At 47.8% G+C, this 18,511-nt stretch overlaps 1 protein-coding gene across 11 annotated transcripts in view; it reads right to left on the bottom strand.

Moving 5' to 3' along the window:
• KCNJ1 (potassium inwardly rectifying channel subfamily J member 1) overlaps positions 1 to 18,511 on the bottom strand; it is a 71,795-nt gene that overhangs the window by 10,635 nt on the left and 42,649 nt on the right. Inside the window, exons 1-3 of one of the 11 annotated variants that reach the window (XM_017871185.1) lie at positions 17,119 to 17,227; positions 4,690 to 4,786; positions 3,490 to 3,570 (exon numbers count right to left, since the gene is read on the bottom strand). The exons of 3 other annotated variants lie outside the window; for them this stretch is intronic. In XM_017871185.1, coding sequence (XP_017726674.1) covers positions 3,490 to 3,528 — 39 coding nt within the window. In that variant the 5' untranslated portion in view covers positions 3,529 to 3,570; positions 4,690 to 4,786; positions 17,119 to 17,227. Of the gene's footprint in view, positions 1 to 1,304; positions 1,475 to 3,489; positions 3,574 to 4,689; positions 4,787 to 13,506; positions 13,612 to 17,118; positions 17,252 to 17,773; positions 17,975 to 18,511 lie in introns of those variants that run through there. 7 more of the 11 variants (XM_017871186.1, XM_017871189.1, XM_017871187.1 and 4 more) reach the window with 7 other exon arrangements.

Raw genomic sequence — 18,511 nt, 5'->3', positions numbered from 1 at the left:
AGCTAGCAAGGGTCCAAAACTTTTTAGATAGTGAGCATAAAAGGATCAGGAGGGGACAGGTTTCTGGGGTTTTGCAGTATCTACAAAAGCACTACAAAAGGAGGAAGGAGAGGGCTTGATGGAGAGGGCACTAGGTACCCTGAGTTGGATCTGAGGGTGTGTGTTGGAGGAGAAGGCCACAGGCCCTGATGTCATGAGAGGGGCCTGGTAGAGCCAGGCAGAGTTTAGAAATGGTTACGATATCAAGAGAATTAAGAAGCAGCCATGAGAGCAGCTGAAGATGCGCTGTCCAGCATCATGCTTTTTTTTTGGAAGCTTCTGTGGGCATAAGCAAACGACCTGAAGTTGTGGGAGTGACATTTTACATTTAGGGACATCTGTAGACCTCTACAGGGTGTTGTTACTTCTTCTATAGGCACAAGTTTGGTGTGATGACAATGGCTCCTGTGGGAAGAGGAGGCAACCCCCCCAAACCCCACCTGCCCACCCGCCAACCCACCACATGGTGGATAAGGAAAACCTGCCAGTGATGATGAGCCGGCCCCATGCTCATCACTGCTTTAGCAGAGGGCAACGCTCTTGACCTTGGAGTCAGTGCTGAGGTCATGTTTAGGAAGCAGACTGGGGATACAAAGGCAAAAAGACGCATCAGAGGCCTCCCGGCCTCCAACCATAGAGGCTGGAGCAGATCATTTAACCTCTCTGGTCCTGTATCACCTGCTATTTCCTCAGCTGGGAACCCTTGGCACGCTACTCTCCCCAGCGCCACCCCCACCCCCTTGCTGACTTCATGACCTCAAGTTAAATGTCGTTTCTCAGAAAGACATGTAAATGTTAGTTTCTCAAAGAAGGAAGAAGATCCCCCTCCCCATTTAAATCAAGTTTCCTCTCCTTGCAATATTTGATTGTATGCTTTCCTTTTATTTGTGGTGTGAACAGTAATTTTAACTGATACATTTACTTTTGTGCTGTCTCCTCCACTGCCATGTCCCCAGTGCCCACCCACCCCAGCACCAGGCAGAGAACAGAGGCTCAACAGGTATCTGTCAAGGAAATAAGCAAATAGAGGAAAGTGTGGATGACTCAGTGTGCTTGATTTTTGAAAGGGGCTGTGGAGAGGGCCATGCCAGCCTAACACCACTCTCTGATGCTGGTGGTGGGACTCAGTACTCGCAGAACCTGAACGGGCAGATGATTAGGTCCCGCAGCCTTTGCCTAAGAGGCTCTGCATAACCAAATGCTTACCCAGCTTTCTTGTAGCCTGGGGTGTCCAATAGTTGCTTATTGAAAATCAAGCCACTCACCTCTGTCGGAAGAGGTTCAGGAGAAGATTTTCAAAACCTCGTGTATAAGTAGATCTTGGGGTGACCAGCAAGAGCTGCTTGGTTTGGGATTCCACCTGTGGGGATCAGAACTTATCACACTGTCTCTGTCAGGGCCCAGGATGGGGATGAAGGCACAGTAGAGAAGATACCTGGTAAAATACAACACACATGGCTACTGTCTGGGGACAGAGGACAGGCCCACACAGAAGCCAGGGTGAAACTTCAGTCAGTCTGGACCAGGAACACACAGGACCCTCCACATCAGCAAAGGCAGAAAGGTCAGCTCAGGCTCCGGTGGACTCAACTTTAACCCAAGTTCTCAAACCTCTTCCACATGCTCAGGCCACACCTCCCTAACTAGTCCATTCTAGTTTCTAGTGAATTTAAGATTGAAAATTAAATTAACACAATGATCCACAGTCTTTCCTAGTCTCATGGTCTTTTATTTTATTACTATTAAAAGAACACCGCTGCACTGAAAATATCATTGTACACATCTAGATATTCCATATTGAAATCACTGTATATTCTCAAAAGATGTATGTAGACAGAAATTGTGTATGGTGAATCATATTACATATGCATTAGGATATTAGATATTTATAGGAATCCTATAGTGGATTATTTTATAAAGTGAAGAATAGTTTTTGCAAATCAAATAATCATTCTTCCACTTGTTTATCCTGTACGTGAGTTGAGAAGGAGATGGTTGTTCTGAAAACCGGATATATCTGTAATGAAACTGTTCTTAAGTCTCATATTCAGCCACCCACCTCAAATGGCACTGGAGTTTAATGAAGGAATTTCAATGTTTATTAAAAAGTTGTAGCTATTATGTGTGCAGAGATCCTGTTATTAGTCTGACCCTTCTAGTTCTCTGTGGTTTGGATTGGTATTAAATCAACTCAGTCTTTCCAGACCAGAAAGGAATGGATTCCATGTGGACAGGAGGCCTGAACATGCTTTACCGAGTGTCTGCGACAAGGAAGTGCACTTTGTTTTAAAGAAAACATATAGGATGCCCAACCTTGACAATTTATAAAATGTAAAAAATTCAGCTAATGTACTGAGTATGAAGACTCAAGGGGACTAGTATTCATTAAGCTGCACAGGCAAAGAAGGCCCTTGTAGCCCAGCTTCCACAGACACACAAGATCTAAGGCACGGAGCACCAAGTGCTTGGGTTTGGAAGGGGATTTGGATGCCTTCTAGGCCCACACCTTGTGTGTTTGAAGTTTCTCTGTCCTAGTCCCATCAAGTGACCTACGGGGTAGGATTTAAGAAGTGGGTTTCCAGTGTTTGAATCTGAAGTCAGTCACTTACTATCTCTAACACTGGGTACTCAGTGTATCAGTTTCCTTGTCTGAAAAATGGGGGCATTCATATCTAGCTTACAGATGGATAGAAAGAGCTTAGACCACACTTGGACATAGAACATGATCAAGCTATTAACACCTTGAGTCATACTGCGTGCAACTCCAGTTTCTCCTTCAAGCTCCTGCCATGCATTGAATGAAAGGAGGCAATCCTGTCCCTATCTGTGAGGCCTTTAATCCTGGGCTTCTCTAGCTACTGTGCAGGCTGCAATCGCATCCTGCTTCCCAGAGAGGAGGTAAGAATAGCCAGGCTCTAGGGCAGTGGATTAGTGGGAGAGCCAGCATTTCTGTTGACTCTGTTGCTATGCCCCACGGGTATCACTGACCCTCAAAGGGTCAGTGATTACCAGTTTCGGCTTGGGTTCTGCCAAGCCATCAGAGTTACATTAATGGGGCGGCACGTCATCACCCACCCTCCCACGTCCAAGTGCTTTCTGGGAAAGCCCTGGAGCCAGAGGGAGCAGAGCCAGTAGCTTCGGTGACCCTTTGTTCCATGCCACAGAGCTGCCCTTGAGCAAATGCTGGAGTCTTCTCACTGGGGCTCTTCTTGCTGGCATTTAGCATGCCCCCATCCTCATCACTGGGCAGAGCCCACCCAGGAGCCCTCTCAGAACAGGACACTGCCTGGAAGACTTCCCAGCTGGGTGCTCCAGCAAATGTCTTGAACTGCTCTTGAGCAATCCTGGTGTCTGCCTCTGAAACAAAGAGGACAAGCAGGAAGGGGGCATCCCCCTAGACCTTAGAGCCATGCCAAGGCAGGCAAGCTCAGGGCCCTCACTGAGACCCACCTCCCGGGAGAGAAGGCCTGCTGACGCACTTTCTCTCATTCCTTTCCTCGTTTCTTTTCACTCAGCGGTGTGTATAATGACCTGGAAAAGGTAAAATTAAATTCCACTTTATTTCCATGTATTTGCTGTTCTACCAAAATCAAGCCAAATCAAAAGAAGCTTTTCAGCCTCAAAGACGTTCCTTAACCTCTCTGAGCTGCACTTTTCCATACTATACTGATGATTCTAGTGCCTTTGTTGTTATGGGGATTCGGTGAGAAATACACATATCTACATGAAAATGAGTATGTGAATAGCAACATTATTCACAATAGCCAAAAAGGGGAAACTTTTGAAACAGTCGATGTCCATTAGCTGATGAATCAATAAATAAAATGTGATGTATCCATATAGTGGAATATTATTCAGCTCTAAAAAGGAAAAAAGTACTGGTAGATGCTACAACACAGATGGACCTGGCAAACATTAGACTAGTGAAAGAAGCCAAAGAGTGTATGATTCCATGTAAATGATATGTTAGAATAGGCAAATCTACAGAGAAAGAGAGTTAGACTGGTGGCTGCCGGGACTGGGGAAGAGGTGATGAGGAGTGACTGCTAACGGGCACCAGGTTCTTTTGTGGGTGATGAAAATGTTCTCATATTGATTGTAATGATGGCTGTGCAACTCTGTGAATACACTGAAAACCACCTATCATACACTTCAAATGAGTGGGTTTTATTTTATGAGAATTATATTGCAATAAAGCTGGGATAGAAAACACACATACGTAAAGTGCCTGCCACACAGTACAGTCTCGACCCACTTCCCCTCCCACTTTCACTCCACTTCCCCATGCTTTTAGGCCCTTGTTGGAACCTTGGCTGAACTCAGCACCTGCCTTGTCTAGCAAGGGGCTACTGTGATCCTGAAGGCACCGCCATCAAAATGATTTTCTTTGCCACAAGAGCTTGGAGTATGGAAAGTATTATTCTGCTCACCCTCACTGCTAAACAGAAGCCCCGCTAGTGTGGGAGATGTCTCTTCTCCCAGGGTCTACAGGAGAAGCTCTTCCTTGCTGCTGCCCAGGTGTGTTTGGGTGAAGCAGTCCAGGCTGGACCGTGGGCCCTCCCACCCACCCATCCATCCATCCATCCATCCATCCATCCATCCATCCACCCACCCATCCATCCACCCATCCACCCATCCATCCACCTGCACCTGGGCTCCACAAGCCTGAGAATGGTATTCGGTTATGATCCTGGGTTGGCAGCTCCAGGGTGAAGTCCCTCACACCTCCCAGTGCCAGAGGGCAGATCTGTGGGATGGGAGGAAAGTCACAGGGTCTCTCCTACTGCACCAGCCAAGCAAGAGCTCCCTCTCTCGGCTCTCCTGGGAGCTCGGTTTCATTTTCTCCCTCTTTCTCCTTCTTTCAGCACACTTTTTGTTTGAATGTTTTCAGGCATTTTGTTCCTTGCCCATAGCCCTTGTTGTATTCCTGGAGTCAGCAGTGCGGATGTTCCAATTACCATTTGAGTCAGCACTTCCGGAGACTCAGCATGACCTCACAGACAAGCCAGAGCCCCACAGGCCCATTCAAAACCCCTCCTTGCCCCACATTTCCCCAGTGCCACTACTTCCCTCTGCTTCCCACCCCGCACCACATACACCAAGGAAAGAGAAGGATGGAAGGTGACTGGGATGGGGACCTTGCTGCTTTCTTGGGTGACAACAGGGCACAGAGTTGTGTGGAATCCACATTCAAGGGCTTGCGGGAGAATGACAGAAACCCCCCACTGTGCATGTCCAGAGCTGGGCCCTTTCTCAAAGGCAGGGCTGGATGTTCCTCACTTACTTCCTGAATAAGGGCACTATCAAGAACTAGAAAGAATGTCCCCAACCAGCACCTCTCAACATCCTCATCTGGATTAGCACAAATCGTAATGATCTGTTTGATGACACACCTGCAAGGCCAAACCTAGATCTTACTAAGTATCGTAGATGCATGATGGGTTTGGGGAAAGAAACTGAAGCACCTGGTGTTCTAAGAGTACTAATTCCTATGAAAAGAAACGAGGTGGTCTAGCTGGAGCGCACGTGCAGGCTCCCCACTGAGTCTCTGGGCTTGAAACATATGTCTGGAGTCAGGCTTGAATTCCACCTCTGCAGCTTACTGGTGCGTGACCCAGCAGCCTACCTGGGGTTTTTACAGAGCTAATTTCTCAATGTAATCGATTAAGCCTGGAAAACAAACAAACAAAAATGTTGCTAAGAAACATAAGGAGCAATAAAAACCCTGGAGCTCATTGTGAGCTGTTTACGGTTTTTCCTTCCTTTCCTTTTCTTTTTTGTTGTTTTGGACATGACTGTCTTCCTGATTCACTTTTCTTACCCTCCCACACTTCCAATAATTGTACCCATTTTCAGTGATGGGTTTATTCTTTTTCCCCAAGATCATTTGAGTCCTGACCTTTCGCACCTTGCCAAGATCCCCTGATCTTCACTGGAGCAGATGGAGAAAAGAGGATAGAAGGAAGACCTCTAGGAATTGCGATGAGAATGAAAACTGGCCTTAGCACTAACCAAAATACTGGCTCCCTGGCACCCAGAGGGTGTGAGGTCCAAGCTGCGATCAGCATTAAGATTGAAGACGTTATTGCAAAGAGCCAGCAAATAAGGTTGGCAAAGCAAAGATGGGGCTCCACAGGTGCCTTCAAAGTAGTGAAGGGATAGGCTATAAGGCAGTGTAGAGCTGGGCATAAACACCACCTCTTCCACTTGTTATCAGAGTGAGTTACTTTGCTTCTCCAAACCTGAACGTTTAGAGAACGTGAACCTGGAAATAAGGAAATCTGTTTCACAGTGCTGAGATAGGATTAAGTGTGGGAAGGCCCAGTAGAGGATTCAGTATAGGGAAAGCCACAATAAATGCCGGGTACCTTCCTTGTTTAGCAGGGCTGAGGGCCTCTGATGAAGAGAGTCCACATTCAAGGGCTGTGGACTCTTGAATGAGAGTCAGGATGAAGAGATCAGGACTGGGACAGCCAAAGACTGGGGTGGCACTTGGGGAACTCAGTTTTAACTCCCAGGTCTGGATTTGGGCAGGCAGCTCTCACCTGCCAGACCCAAGGACAGTACCACTGTGCCTGTGTGAGCTGCAGAGAAAATGCAGGAAGGATGCATTGTCCTGCTCCAGGCTCTTGCCAGGTCTTGGGAAGTCTTCTCTCTCCCTCCCCTCATCCCCTCCTGGAGCCTCTTAAGGAAGGTTCTCCCACCAGAACTTACGGGCGGGAAAAGACAGCAGGCTCTGAGCTGCTTTCAAGGGGCCTGTCAGAAGCATCTTTGTGTACATGAGGCCCAGAGGGAGAAGACTCTGTTTATCTGGCTGCTAGGGACAAATTAACAAAGTGGTGAAATCTGTGGATCAGAGAGAAAAAGATTGGCCATGAAACAATAAGATTAGATTACATGAGGAGAATGCAATTGTGCTAGACCAACTGAATTTCCTCTGAGGTTGGCATGACCAGCCTTCCAGACCCAGAGGCAGCCAGGGCACAAGGCTTTGTGATGGATGCCTAGCATGATCCTTTCTCTGAAAGCTCTTGGCCGGGGTTGCAGGTCCCATGGCCACCAGGCTGGGGTGAGAGGTGCATGTCCACCCTCAGAGTGCAGGGCAGAGAGAGGACCGCAGAAGAGGGAGCGGGAGGGGGCAGCTCCATGTGTGATATATGCGGGGACAGTACATCTGGGTATAGGCATCCTGAACTGAAATTCCTACTCTAAAAAAATTTCCTAATACCATCTTCTTTTCCTTCTTAGCACTGAATACAACTGAGTTGATACTGATTTTGTTCAATTCAGATCATCCTCCGCTCTGTCAATGGCACATCACCCCAGAGTCAAGCAAAACCTTGACTCACCCTTACTTCTTTTCTTCCTCTCACCCTCAGAAGCAATCCATGAGCAAATGCTGTCCGCTTTTTCTACAGAATATAGTCAGGACCTCTCTGTCCTCTTCTCTTCATCTCCTTTGCTGCCAGGCCACCATAATTCCTTGGCTTGGCTACAAAAATGGGCTCCTTGATCTGTCCACCACCTCTCTCTCCTCCTGGTAATAGAGTCCACACCATCAGAGTGAGGAAGGAGTCCTGAATATCAGACCACGCTGCTGCCTTGCTGAGACCCCTCTCAGTTTCCCCTTGTTCTGATGACCTCAAGGCCCCATATAGCCGGGACTCTGCCACACTCCACAGCCCAAAGTCATCCCCTCTGTCACCTCACTCACTACTTTCCCGCCCCCTCTGCTCTGCAAGCGTGCAGCGCAGCTCCTGCCCTGGGCTTTGGCACCTGCTGCTTCCTCCTTCAGGGCTGCTCTGCTCTAGGTCTTCCAGTGTCTGGCTGCTCCATGTCACTGGGGACCTAGCTCCATCACCACCTTCTTCGAGAGCCTTTCAGCATCCAATCTAAGGATCATCCGCTGTTCCAGTGGGAACTCCATCCTGTCTTGGCTTCTTCTCATCTCTTATCAAGAGTGGCTGTCAGGCTAGTTGTTTATTTCCCTGTTGGTGATGCATTCACTGATTGTCGATCTCCCCTCTACAGAATGCACCCTCCAGGACAGCAGCCCGTCTTGCCTTCCTCTGAATCCCCAGCATGTGGATCCACAGTGGAGACTCTACAAATCTTTCTTGACCAAGGTCAGTGCCCTTCCCCAGGCTAGGAGTGCCACAAGTGCAGGGACCTGTCAGCTGCATCCCTATGTTATACCCAACACTACTCCTTGGGCCTCAGGGCTCTCTCCAAACAGAGAAGGCCAGGGAAGAGAGAAGCTACTTTTCTCCAAGTTGTAGCTGAGCTAGTTTTTCACTTGCTCACCAAACTAATGACCAAGGAAACACCCAGGGATGGTGTGGACACTGCACATGGTGGATTCATAAGTGCCAATGCTGACAGGCAGCAGGGACGAGTGCCTGTGCATTGGCTCAGGATGCACCTGAGAGCATTGTCCCCCCTCATCTTTTCAAGTTAAGCTTAGATTTTCTACAGTGAGTAATAACACATAGATCTCATGTATTTTGAACTCAATATTGTGCCTGAAAACATACATAAAAATATGTTTCTGGATATTCATTTACATTTTTAAAAAATTACCCAATTTTAGTATTTATTGGCTTAGTCAAGCGTTTAAAAGTTTTAAAAAGTGCAAGAGCAGCTAAACCCTGTGCAAGAGCTTGGAGAAATTGAATAAAATATGGATAAAATAGAGTGGGCAAAGGGAATGTGAGAAGCTCCACAATGGCGAGGGATGGGAAGGGATGGGGAGGGTTAAGGAGGGATGGCAAGGGGTGGTGAGGGATAGTGAGGGATGGGGAGGGATGGGAAGGGATGCAGAGGCAAAGAACACTGGCAAGTAAGAGCAGCTGAGAATGAAGAGACAAGGAAATGCATGCTACAGACCAAGCAGAAGTGCCCAGAGAAAAACATCCACTCCTTAAGGAGGTTCACAACACATTCATGAGCCCTACCATGAAAGACAGGTAAGAACAGTTAAATGTCAACTCTGCACCACCATATTGGATTGACAATTAACCTCTGTTCAAACGGCGCATGTCTCCGTGGCAACAGCTAGGGTTTGTTGAAGGAGTGAATGGATGAATGAATGAAAAATGGGAAGGGTGCATACTTTTCAGAGTGATTTGAAGGTGAAGGAAGACAAAATATATAAAAGAGGCTGGCCAATAATAAATGTTCCATAAAGTTTTCATGAGACTAGTTCAGTCAGGGTAGTTTTCCTTCTCATCCACTGACCAGAAATCACTGACATTAACGGATCTTACTATGTCCCAGGCAGTCTCCAGGGCTCAACTCAGTAGTTACAGTCACTCTACGACATAGACAGCATTATTATTCCCAGTGTCTAGAGAAGGAGACCAAACACCAGAGGCTAAGTGATTGATCCAAGTTCACAGAGTTAGAAAGTTAGAATTTAGCCTAGTATAGGACTCAGCGGGTAGCCATGGGTCTACCTTGGGTTTAATTATTGGAAGAAACTCATTAAGACTAATCCTTTCCCATGTGACTTTCTTTGGCACAGACCTGAAAGGTGGTAGTGAATTTGCTACCAGACCCTCATCCCACCAGGCAAGTTACCCTTCTTATGTGATTGAAGGCACATAAGGGGTTGATGTTACTCTACAGGATTGGGGTTAAATGGTGGATCCCTTCTAGGCATGGAATTACCACAGGGGAAAAGGAGTGGACACTTGTTGAATCTCTGTCATGTACTAGCAACTGCAGTAGGGGCTGGGCAGAAATTTCATTCAATCTCACAGCGACCCCATGAAGCAGGTCTAGTTTTCTCTATTTGACAAGGAAGGGAACTGAAGTTTAGAGAATTTAAAGAACTCATATGAGGCTGAACTGAGGAAGGAACACAGCTCTTTTTGAGACAGGGTCTTGCTCTGTTGCCCAGGCTGGAGTGCAGTGGTACAATCATAGCTCACTGCGGCCTCTTACCTCCCCAGCTCACAAGATCCGCCCGCCTCAGCCTCTTGAGTAGCTGGGACCACAGGCAGGTACCCCACTCCAGGCTAGTATATTGCTTGTGGAGATGAGGTCTCACTAGGTTACCCAGGCTGGCCTTGAACTCCTGGCCTCAAGCAATTCTCCTGCCTCAGCCTCCCAAAGTGCTGGGATTACAGGTCTGAGCCACCGCGCCCAGCCAGAACCCAGGTCTTAACCTGATGTCTCCACCCCAAGTTCCCTAAAGATCTGGCCCAGAAGATGAGTAAATTCTGATGTCTAAGGCAGGAGAGAAAAGGAAGGAAGGCCTGGGGGAAAGGCTGGCCCTCCCTCCTCACCTCCCTTCCCTGGCTCGCCCTCCCTTCTGCATCTGTCAGGGCATCTCTAGTGGGAGCCGCCTGTGCTGGGCACTGGGGTACGGCCTTCACAAGACCCAGGAAAGTGGGGGAGCTGGGCAGGAAATTAAAAGGAGCCAAATAAGCAGAGTAATTATAGATTGTGATAAGGACTTAGAAAGAAACAGTAACTAGAAGTGACCTTGAAAAGTACCCGTAAGTAGGCACTGGTGCTGCAGACGGCGCTGGCAGCAACGCGCAGGGAAGACCGAAAGCGCGGCAGGGCCCCACTCGCCTCCGCCGGGCCTCCCGCTTACCAGCAGCAGCGCCCCCTGGCGCCTGCTGAGGGCACTGCGCAGGGAGGTGGGCATTGATTTCAGAGGGGCGCCCGGAAGGACACCTGCATGGCCCCAGACGGGGCAAGAGTCAGGCCTCAGATTTCTCATCTGTCAGATGACAATGATGCTATCTACTTCCCAGGGCCATCGTACAGATTAAATGATGCAATGCTGGGGAGAGTCCGGATGGAGGAGCGACACTATAGAAACGTGACTTGGATTTACACCGAGAGACTTCAGTGAGACATGAAGAACGGTTGACTGAGAGGCCGGCAGGACACTGTGGCAGGTTTCCAGTGAAGAATTCCATACTGACAATGTAAAAGAGAGGCAATGACTGTCTGACATAAGTGTGTGACACTGCACAGGTTCCACTGTGTGAAATGCATACAGGAGTTCTTGTAGAAATTAAGGATTTTTTTTAAGAAGTGACTTAAGGGAAGGAAGATGTGACTTAAGGAACTCAGGAAGTCTCTGTGCTGTCACTAAGTCAGGGATTCCAGAAGATTCTCTCTGAAGAACAGTCACCAACTGGATTATTGAAAATTAGCCCACTGCCACCTCACAGGTGGGCCTTGTAACCCACATCAGCTGGACCAAGGGCCCTGGAGATGCAATAGCCTGGAAACAGGGCGACCCCAAGGGGCAGGTGGGATGCAAGCACAGAGGAAACAAGAAAATGCTGAAGGAAGCTGCTCAGAAAAGTAGAAGCCAGGTGGCTCTGAAACCCAGGTGTGACCACAAAGGAAGTGCCCTGAAGGCCAGAGACCCAGCTCCACTTAGCAGCTATGTGACAGGTGCATGTCCAGCCCCTTTCCTGGTGCCGGAATTTCCCTATCTGGGAGATGAAGATCATGTTGCCGGGGCCTGCCTGTAATACTTGAGAAAACACAAAAACACTCTATGCACCACGTAGAGGATTATTTTTATGAACCCCAGGGCAGGGAGCATCAACAGCTCAGAGGCAGCGCTGGCATCTCCCTCAAGTGTCCTGCCTTCTCTCCATCCCCAGGCACACGCAGGGCCCACGAATGGCCCAGCATCTGATCTCCAGTCACTGGTAAAATATGGGTGGCATTCACTGTGTCTGCATTTGGAAATTAGCCCGCCTGTGGTCTGGCTGTTGGCGTCCCCGGGGCTCCCTAACCCACATGGCTAAGCAGGCAAAGACAGAAACTCTGGTGCCGCCAGCTTCCGCCCACGGCGCTTTCCTGTGATAGGGTGCTGACTGAGCGACTGAAGCAGGGCTGCAGCATTCACTCGCAGCTGAGACCCAGCATCAGGGCCCCTAGTGGGGCTGGGGTCAAGGGGGATGGTACCATGGAGAAGCATGAGCTGGGACATTTAGAACAGGAAGAGAAACATGCCCAGTGAGGAGGCAAGAGGGGAGCAACAGGGCTAGCAGGTATCCCTGCGACCTCAGACAGAAAGGAAGCTGCAAGGGAGCTTGTACCTAGTGATCACAGGCTCATTGATGGGATAGACCCAGGCAAGCTGAAGAAAGGCAGAATCAGTGATAGCCAGAGGTGACCGTCATCAGAAACATACCCCTGCTCTGGGAGCCACTGGAGAGTGGGAGAACTGGGGCTCGCCTCCCTGGTGCAAGCCCAGGAATGAGGGCCTTGTGATAAGATTTCCAAAAACGCCAGCCCCGTGCCCTGCCTGTCAGTAAGCGGCCACCAGAACCCCTCCCAGAAAGAGAGATGCAGGCTCTGTGTCTGTAGAAGTGTGTGTCCATTTCCCGCTGAAATGGATTCCTGCCTCTCCATACCCCTAAAGCCCAAGCTTCTTCCTGATCTCCAGCCCACATCCTAACGGGTGAGGTTGAAGGCTCATTTCCTCTGGCCTTCAGTGAGGATGAGAAAAGCAGCCTCTTCAGAGATGAGAAAGCAGTTTCAACCCCCAGCTGTCGGCTGTGCTTCTCCGGAGGCTGCCTACTCCCAGCTGCAGGTCTCAGTGGATGTGGTCAGTCGCATGGGAAGGGATTTGCCTGCTGTGTGCTGGGTGTCTGGGTCGCACCACTCACCTTGCTGCAGTGCCATCCTCCCGCTCTCTCCCTACCCCTTTCCCCACTGCTACAAGATACTTAAGGGGCATCTTTGTAGAAATCCAAATCTGTAAACACCACAGGCTAGGAGACACCCAGCCAAAGGAGCAGGTATATCAGTAAGAAGGTGAAGAAAATCCGAGTGCGGCACAGGGTTTTCTCCACTCCCTGGCAGCCTCTGTCCCCAGCAGACGTCATCCTGTCTCTTCAGTGGTCAGCACTGCCCAGCCTGGGCGTGAATCCTCGTGCACAACGGATTCAGGCAGGACTAGGAGTGAAGAGCCTCATGCTGGAAAGGACTCTCAGACCTGGTCCTGGGGCACGCTCTGGGGGTCTCCTGACTCCCCTTCTCCACTTCCTCTGAGGAGATGGAGTATTGGGAGAGGAAACAGCCCTCTCTCCTACCACTCCCCTCATCCCCCAGGGCTGCCCTTGAAGCAGACTGGGTTGGGGAGCCTGGTCAGTAGGTTAAAACGTGCTCATGCTCTGCCAGTCCGCTGATGTGTCACGAAGCCACTCTTGTACCTGGCATCCCTACTCATCCTCTCACGGGGACCGGAGCTTCTGCAGCATAGGGACTGTGTCATCACACTTCGCTAAGTCCAGCACAGCAGGGGCTCCCCAGAGTCTTCTAAAGTGACCTTAGCCCATGCCTATGGCTTATCTCTGAACCCGATTCAAGCTCCCCATACTCTGTGCATAATTCATCAGCGGCCCAACACTTCCCTTAACAACATCCAAATACCCTGATCCCAGAAACGGTCACATGCACCTTCCAGCATGACACCAGGATTACCCTTATCTCTCTGAACAGCTCATTGCTGCACTCGGACTCCAAGGGGCCGCACACTTCACGGAGTCTTCTCTTGTGAAAAGACCCGCAACAGTTCTTCACAGTTGCTGAGTTCTCCTGAGCTCCTCAAGGACAAATGGTAGATCTGGTTAAAACCAGAAAGCTCCTGAGAATTTAATCAAGGGCAACGAACCATGAGACTTCCCCTAGAGGTAGTCACCTGAGAGAGCTTGGGCTGTTTTAACTCTGCAAAGACAGTATTAACCTGTTGCTTTCAACTGTGTTGGGTTGCACATTTAAATCTGCTCCCTGGGGATATGGTGACACACTGGTAGACCCCAATACATACAATTCCTGAATCCCAGCCAAGAAACATTGGTGTGTGTGCAAGTGGAGGAGAGGGAGGGGCAGGGACATTGGAAATTTTAAATAAATGGAAAATTCTGGCTTGTATTTCATGGAGCATTCAAAAAGAATCTTCTCTTAGAAGCATGGGTGGGTCACACGCATCTAACCAGAATGCAAAGTTTACAAAGCATGGTAACGGCAGAACACAGCACAGGGCAGACACATGCATGCAGAGATGGACTCTGTTGCATACTGGGAAACCCATTTTGAAAAATAACCACAGGCTTCTTCTGAGAGAGGAAATTATTTATCCAAAACAGAGCTGGCAAAATTCAGATTTACATTTTTCCTAGGGCCTTTGAGTTGTGTATTCCTGCAATGAGTGAGCTGGATTTGATGAGGCTTTACAATGATTGTTCAAAATTAGTGTTTCGTTTCAATGCTCTGGTTTCTAATGGAATGCTTTTGGGTTGGGTTTGATATTTGACAGATAAGGACCTTAATAACAGTTTTTGAGAAGCAACTCCTTAGGGCAGAACATCTTTGGATCCTCAATAGTTTTGAAGCGACCTGTTCTCTGCACTATTTTTGGTTTCTTTCTGTTATTTTCTAAAAGAATCCGGGAGTTTCATGTGTAAGGGCATCGTTCTTTTTTCTGTTTGCTCACAGATTCTGACAAGGCAGTGGCAAGAAAGGCTGACACTTTGCACATCCTTCACAATCTTCTAAAAGGATGGCTTAAAATCATCCTGCCTGAAACAGGGAACAACCTTTGACCCTTAAGGTTTATTGTTGACTTTTCTTTTTCTTTTCTTTACTTTCTTTCTTTTTTTTTTTTTTTTTTTTAGTCTCACTCTATCACCCAGGCTGGAGTACAGTGGCACGATCTCGGTTCACTGCCACCTCCACCTCCCGGGTCCAAGCGATTCTCATGCCTCAGCCTCCTAAGTAGCTGGGACTACAGGTGTGCACCACCAGGCCTGGCTAATTTTCATATTTTTAGTAGAAATGAGGTTTTTCCATGTTGGCCAGGTTGGTCTTGAACTCTTGACCTCAGATGAGCCTCAGCCACCCAAAGTGCTGGGATTACAGGTGTAAGCCACTGCACCAGGCCTATTGTTGACTTTTGTAGGGGTCTATCTTTTATATGTCTCTACACTAATTTTTTTCTTCAGCATATTTTTTGTAGATGTTTGTTCTTGCTGTTTTCTTTTTCCAATTTCTGCATACCCTGCTTGTTCATGATGATTTCTGAACCACATAATCAAGCCAACCACTTTTTGCTATTTCACAGCAGTACTAGTACTATTCCTGAACCATATATATTTCAGGAGACAGAGCAGATTGAGAAGACCTGGGCCCTTTTCTGTATTCTTTTGGCTTGAGCCTAGGTCATCACAGTCTTGAACGTGGGAGGGTGAATGGAAGGAAAAGGCTCTGTGCCATTCAAAGTGTGCTCTTTTTGTGGCCTTTGGGAGTCTCTGGCTCATGTTTCAGAGCTCCACTTCATTCTCGCCTGTCCCCGTCACTCTCTGCAGCCGATCGGCCACCAGACTTTGTGCCTTCTGCCTCTTGATAATCGCCTCCCTGATTACCCGGCCGTGGTCTTACCCTACTCCAGTCCACCTTGCACTTTGCAGGCAGAGCAACCCTTCCACAACATAAACAAGATCTTACCCTGGTTCTCACCACCTTCCAGACATTGCCCAAGTTCCTCAGCATCACATACTAGGTCCTTCATCATGGCACCCTGCAGCTTCCCTCACCCCTCCCCTGGTCACCCACCCTCAGCCACACCAGCCTGGTATTCCCTGTGTAAGCCATGCTCTGTCTCATGCTTGCATATTTTTGTAAATGCCATTTCCTTGTTCTAGAATGTTCTTCTCCCTGCTTCCAGTAGGCCCCTTCCTGCTCACCCAGGGCATTTAAGATCATGCTTCCATGAGGTCTTCTGTAGGAAAAGTATGATGTACTTTCCTGTGCAGGCAGCGATGATACCATGAGCTACGTTTTTGTGTCGCAGTCCCCACTCATCATGGTATCTCTCCCACTAGCGAGTGACAGTTTGTTTCCATGCACATATCCCCTAGCCCAAGTGCCTGCCCTCCAGAGCAGTGTTTCCCAAGCCATTCAGTGGTTTCCCAGGACCTGGCACGCAAAACACAATGAGTTCTCATTACAAGCTTGTTGAAAGGCAAATGAAGAAAAAAACCTGTATGTATAATAATAATAGTCATGAGAAAGACAAGAATGAAGAGAAGACAATAGTCTTCATTGGCATCTTAAATTGTGGAGCCAAGGGAGGAACATTTGGGTCACCCTCAGGATCAAACTGCCAGGCCAGAAGCAATTCCACTGAGAGAGCACCAGGAAGCCTTCAATGCATGGAAACCCTGGGGCAAGTAAAAGGCAAAGCATGTGAGTCACAGCTAAATCTCTGGACAATCACTGAGCTGTGACAAGGTCCAGGGTAGACTTGTAACCTAGCACAGAAAAACACATTACTGAGGAAAGAAAAGGAACGTGCATGAGGAATTTCGAGTCTTAGCTCTTCACAGCAAAGCATGCTTGGTAATTACAAGCTTCTTATATTAAAAAAAAAAAAAATCAGGCAAACCAAAAGTCACTAACAGCATTAAAGATCAAGACCCACTCACAAGGAATTCACATACTCTGCTTCTTTGCAAGTGCAGTCTTGCACCTACAATGACTTGGTGCACCTCCTTACACAGAAGAAATCCACCTTCATGACTTGAGTATATAAAAAAAAAAAGCTTTTCTGATGGCCCATACATTTCCCAGATATCCCTACCCCATCATGCTCTTAGAAGCTGAAGCTGACTTAGTGAGAATCCATTTACACTAAACAATGTAGAGTAAGACAACACAAGCCAAGCCCATGACTGAAGGGAGCCCACAAAGACTGCGCAGCTCGTCCAATGTAACCAAAGATTCAACCAAAGATTCTAACTGCCCTCCAGCCCCAGGGCCAAGGAAAGGCCCAGGGAAGGCAGCGTGCAGCTCGCAGCTAATAATCTAGGTACAACCAGCAGATCAAAAGCATCCAGTGAGTGGCTCTGCCAAGTTTCTGTCCATAACAGATCCTTTGCACAATCATGATGTTTTGCTCCATTTTGTAAGCCCAGCTAAAAGGAGAAAAATCCAATCATTTTTCCTAAAGGTTGCTGGTTGAGAAAGACCAACTCCTTTTAAGTGCCTATGCACCAAATCTGTAAGATACAGATATTGAGAGAAGGGGCTCCATACCTGTTCAGAGCAGAGATAAACAGTTGGCATTCACTGGTATACAGCAATTGTCACAACAGTCATTAGGGAGCTGAACAAATGTTGAGAAATCCAAATGTATTCATTCAGAATGGTGCAAAATTCCTATGACGTCCTACGTCAGGAAATGAAAGAAAGACATTTGGGCGAAGGTAATCAAAATGTCTTGCTAACTCTTGCCTTTTCCTGATGGATGTTTTCCATAATAGACCCCACTAGCACCTTGATCCTCTACCTTAAAGATGGAAAAGGCCTGGCAGAGGTTGTGTTACTAGGCAAGGTCTTGCTACAATTGAAAGGATGCCACCGGAGATGAAAACCCTACATACATCTCTGCCGCCAAAAGAAGACTTCGGATCCAGGCATGATGCAACCAAAGATTCTTACTGCTCTCCAGCCAGCCGCAGGGCTGTAGAGTGGCCCAGGGAAGGCAAGATGTAGCTCACAGCTAATAAATCCAAACGTAACTAGCACATCAAAAGCATCCAGTGAGTGAGTTAAAACCTTGCTTCTATCTATCCCCCAGAAGTGGACAGACAAGTCTGCCTAGATTTGAGGTGGGGAAAAGAGGTCTAAATTTTCACAAGAATTAACTTCTTTTTCCTACAAAGACACAATGAGGTGTTTCTCCTCTTACCTCATGGATTGCTGGAGTAAATGTAGAAACAAAAACTCATTTTCTTGGTCTCCAAGAAAGCAGCCAGATTCTCAATGTGAGCAAGTCCTTGCACCTTTGATGCAAGAGTTTGTATGTGCTGGGTGAGGGTACCTGAGGCCCTGTTGATTTTATGAGTCTGTGGGCCAGCTCAGACTGGCTACCAACTCATCTGTATGCAACAGCTCTCAAAGAACATAGTTTACTTTATAACCGGATCCAACAAGAGTAGGCGTGGCAGTTAAGTGGGTGAGAAACCAAAGGTGTTGAGCTACTGAGGCTAACTAAGAAGGATTTGTTTATGGAACCCTGGCTTGGAACCAGAAGGCTGGTATGCTCATGTTGATGGTGTCTAAGTCAAAGGCATGAGGTTGAGGTTGAACACGTGTGCACCTGGGGCTGGATGTTACAGGGCAGGGAAGTAGGGGTCCCCAATGAGCCCCTCACAAGTGTCTCCTGTCCTGTGATTCATTCAGTGGCCCTAGAACAGCAGTCCCCAAACTTTTTGGCACCAGGGACGAGTTTCATGGGAGACATTTTTTCCACAGACCAGGGAGGTGGTGGGGGAGGATGGTTTCAAGATGATTCAAGCACATGGCATTTATTGTGAACTTTACTTCTACTGTGTTTATTTACAATAATTACTTTATTTCTATTACATTCTATTATATTCCTTATTTCATTATATATTATATTCTAATATTATATATTAGAATATAA

Source organism: Rhinopithecus bieti, unplaced genomic scaffold (genome assembly GCF_001698545.2).
Source record: "Rhinopithecus bieti isolate Rb0 unplaced genomic scaffold, ASM169854v2 scaffold_5750, whole genome shotgun sequence".
NCBI lineage: Eukaryota > Metazoa > Chordata > Mammalia > Primates > Cercopithecidae > Rhinopithecus > Rhinopithecus bieti.
The sequence above is the reverse complement of the archived record's forward strand: the minus strand, read 5'-3'. Positions and strand labels throughout refer to the sequence as shown.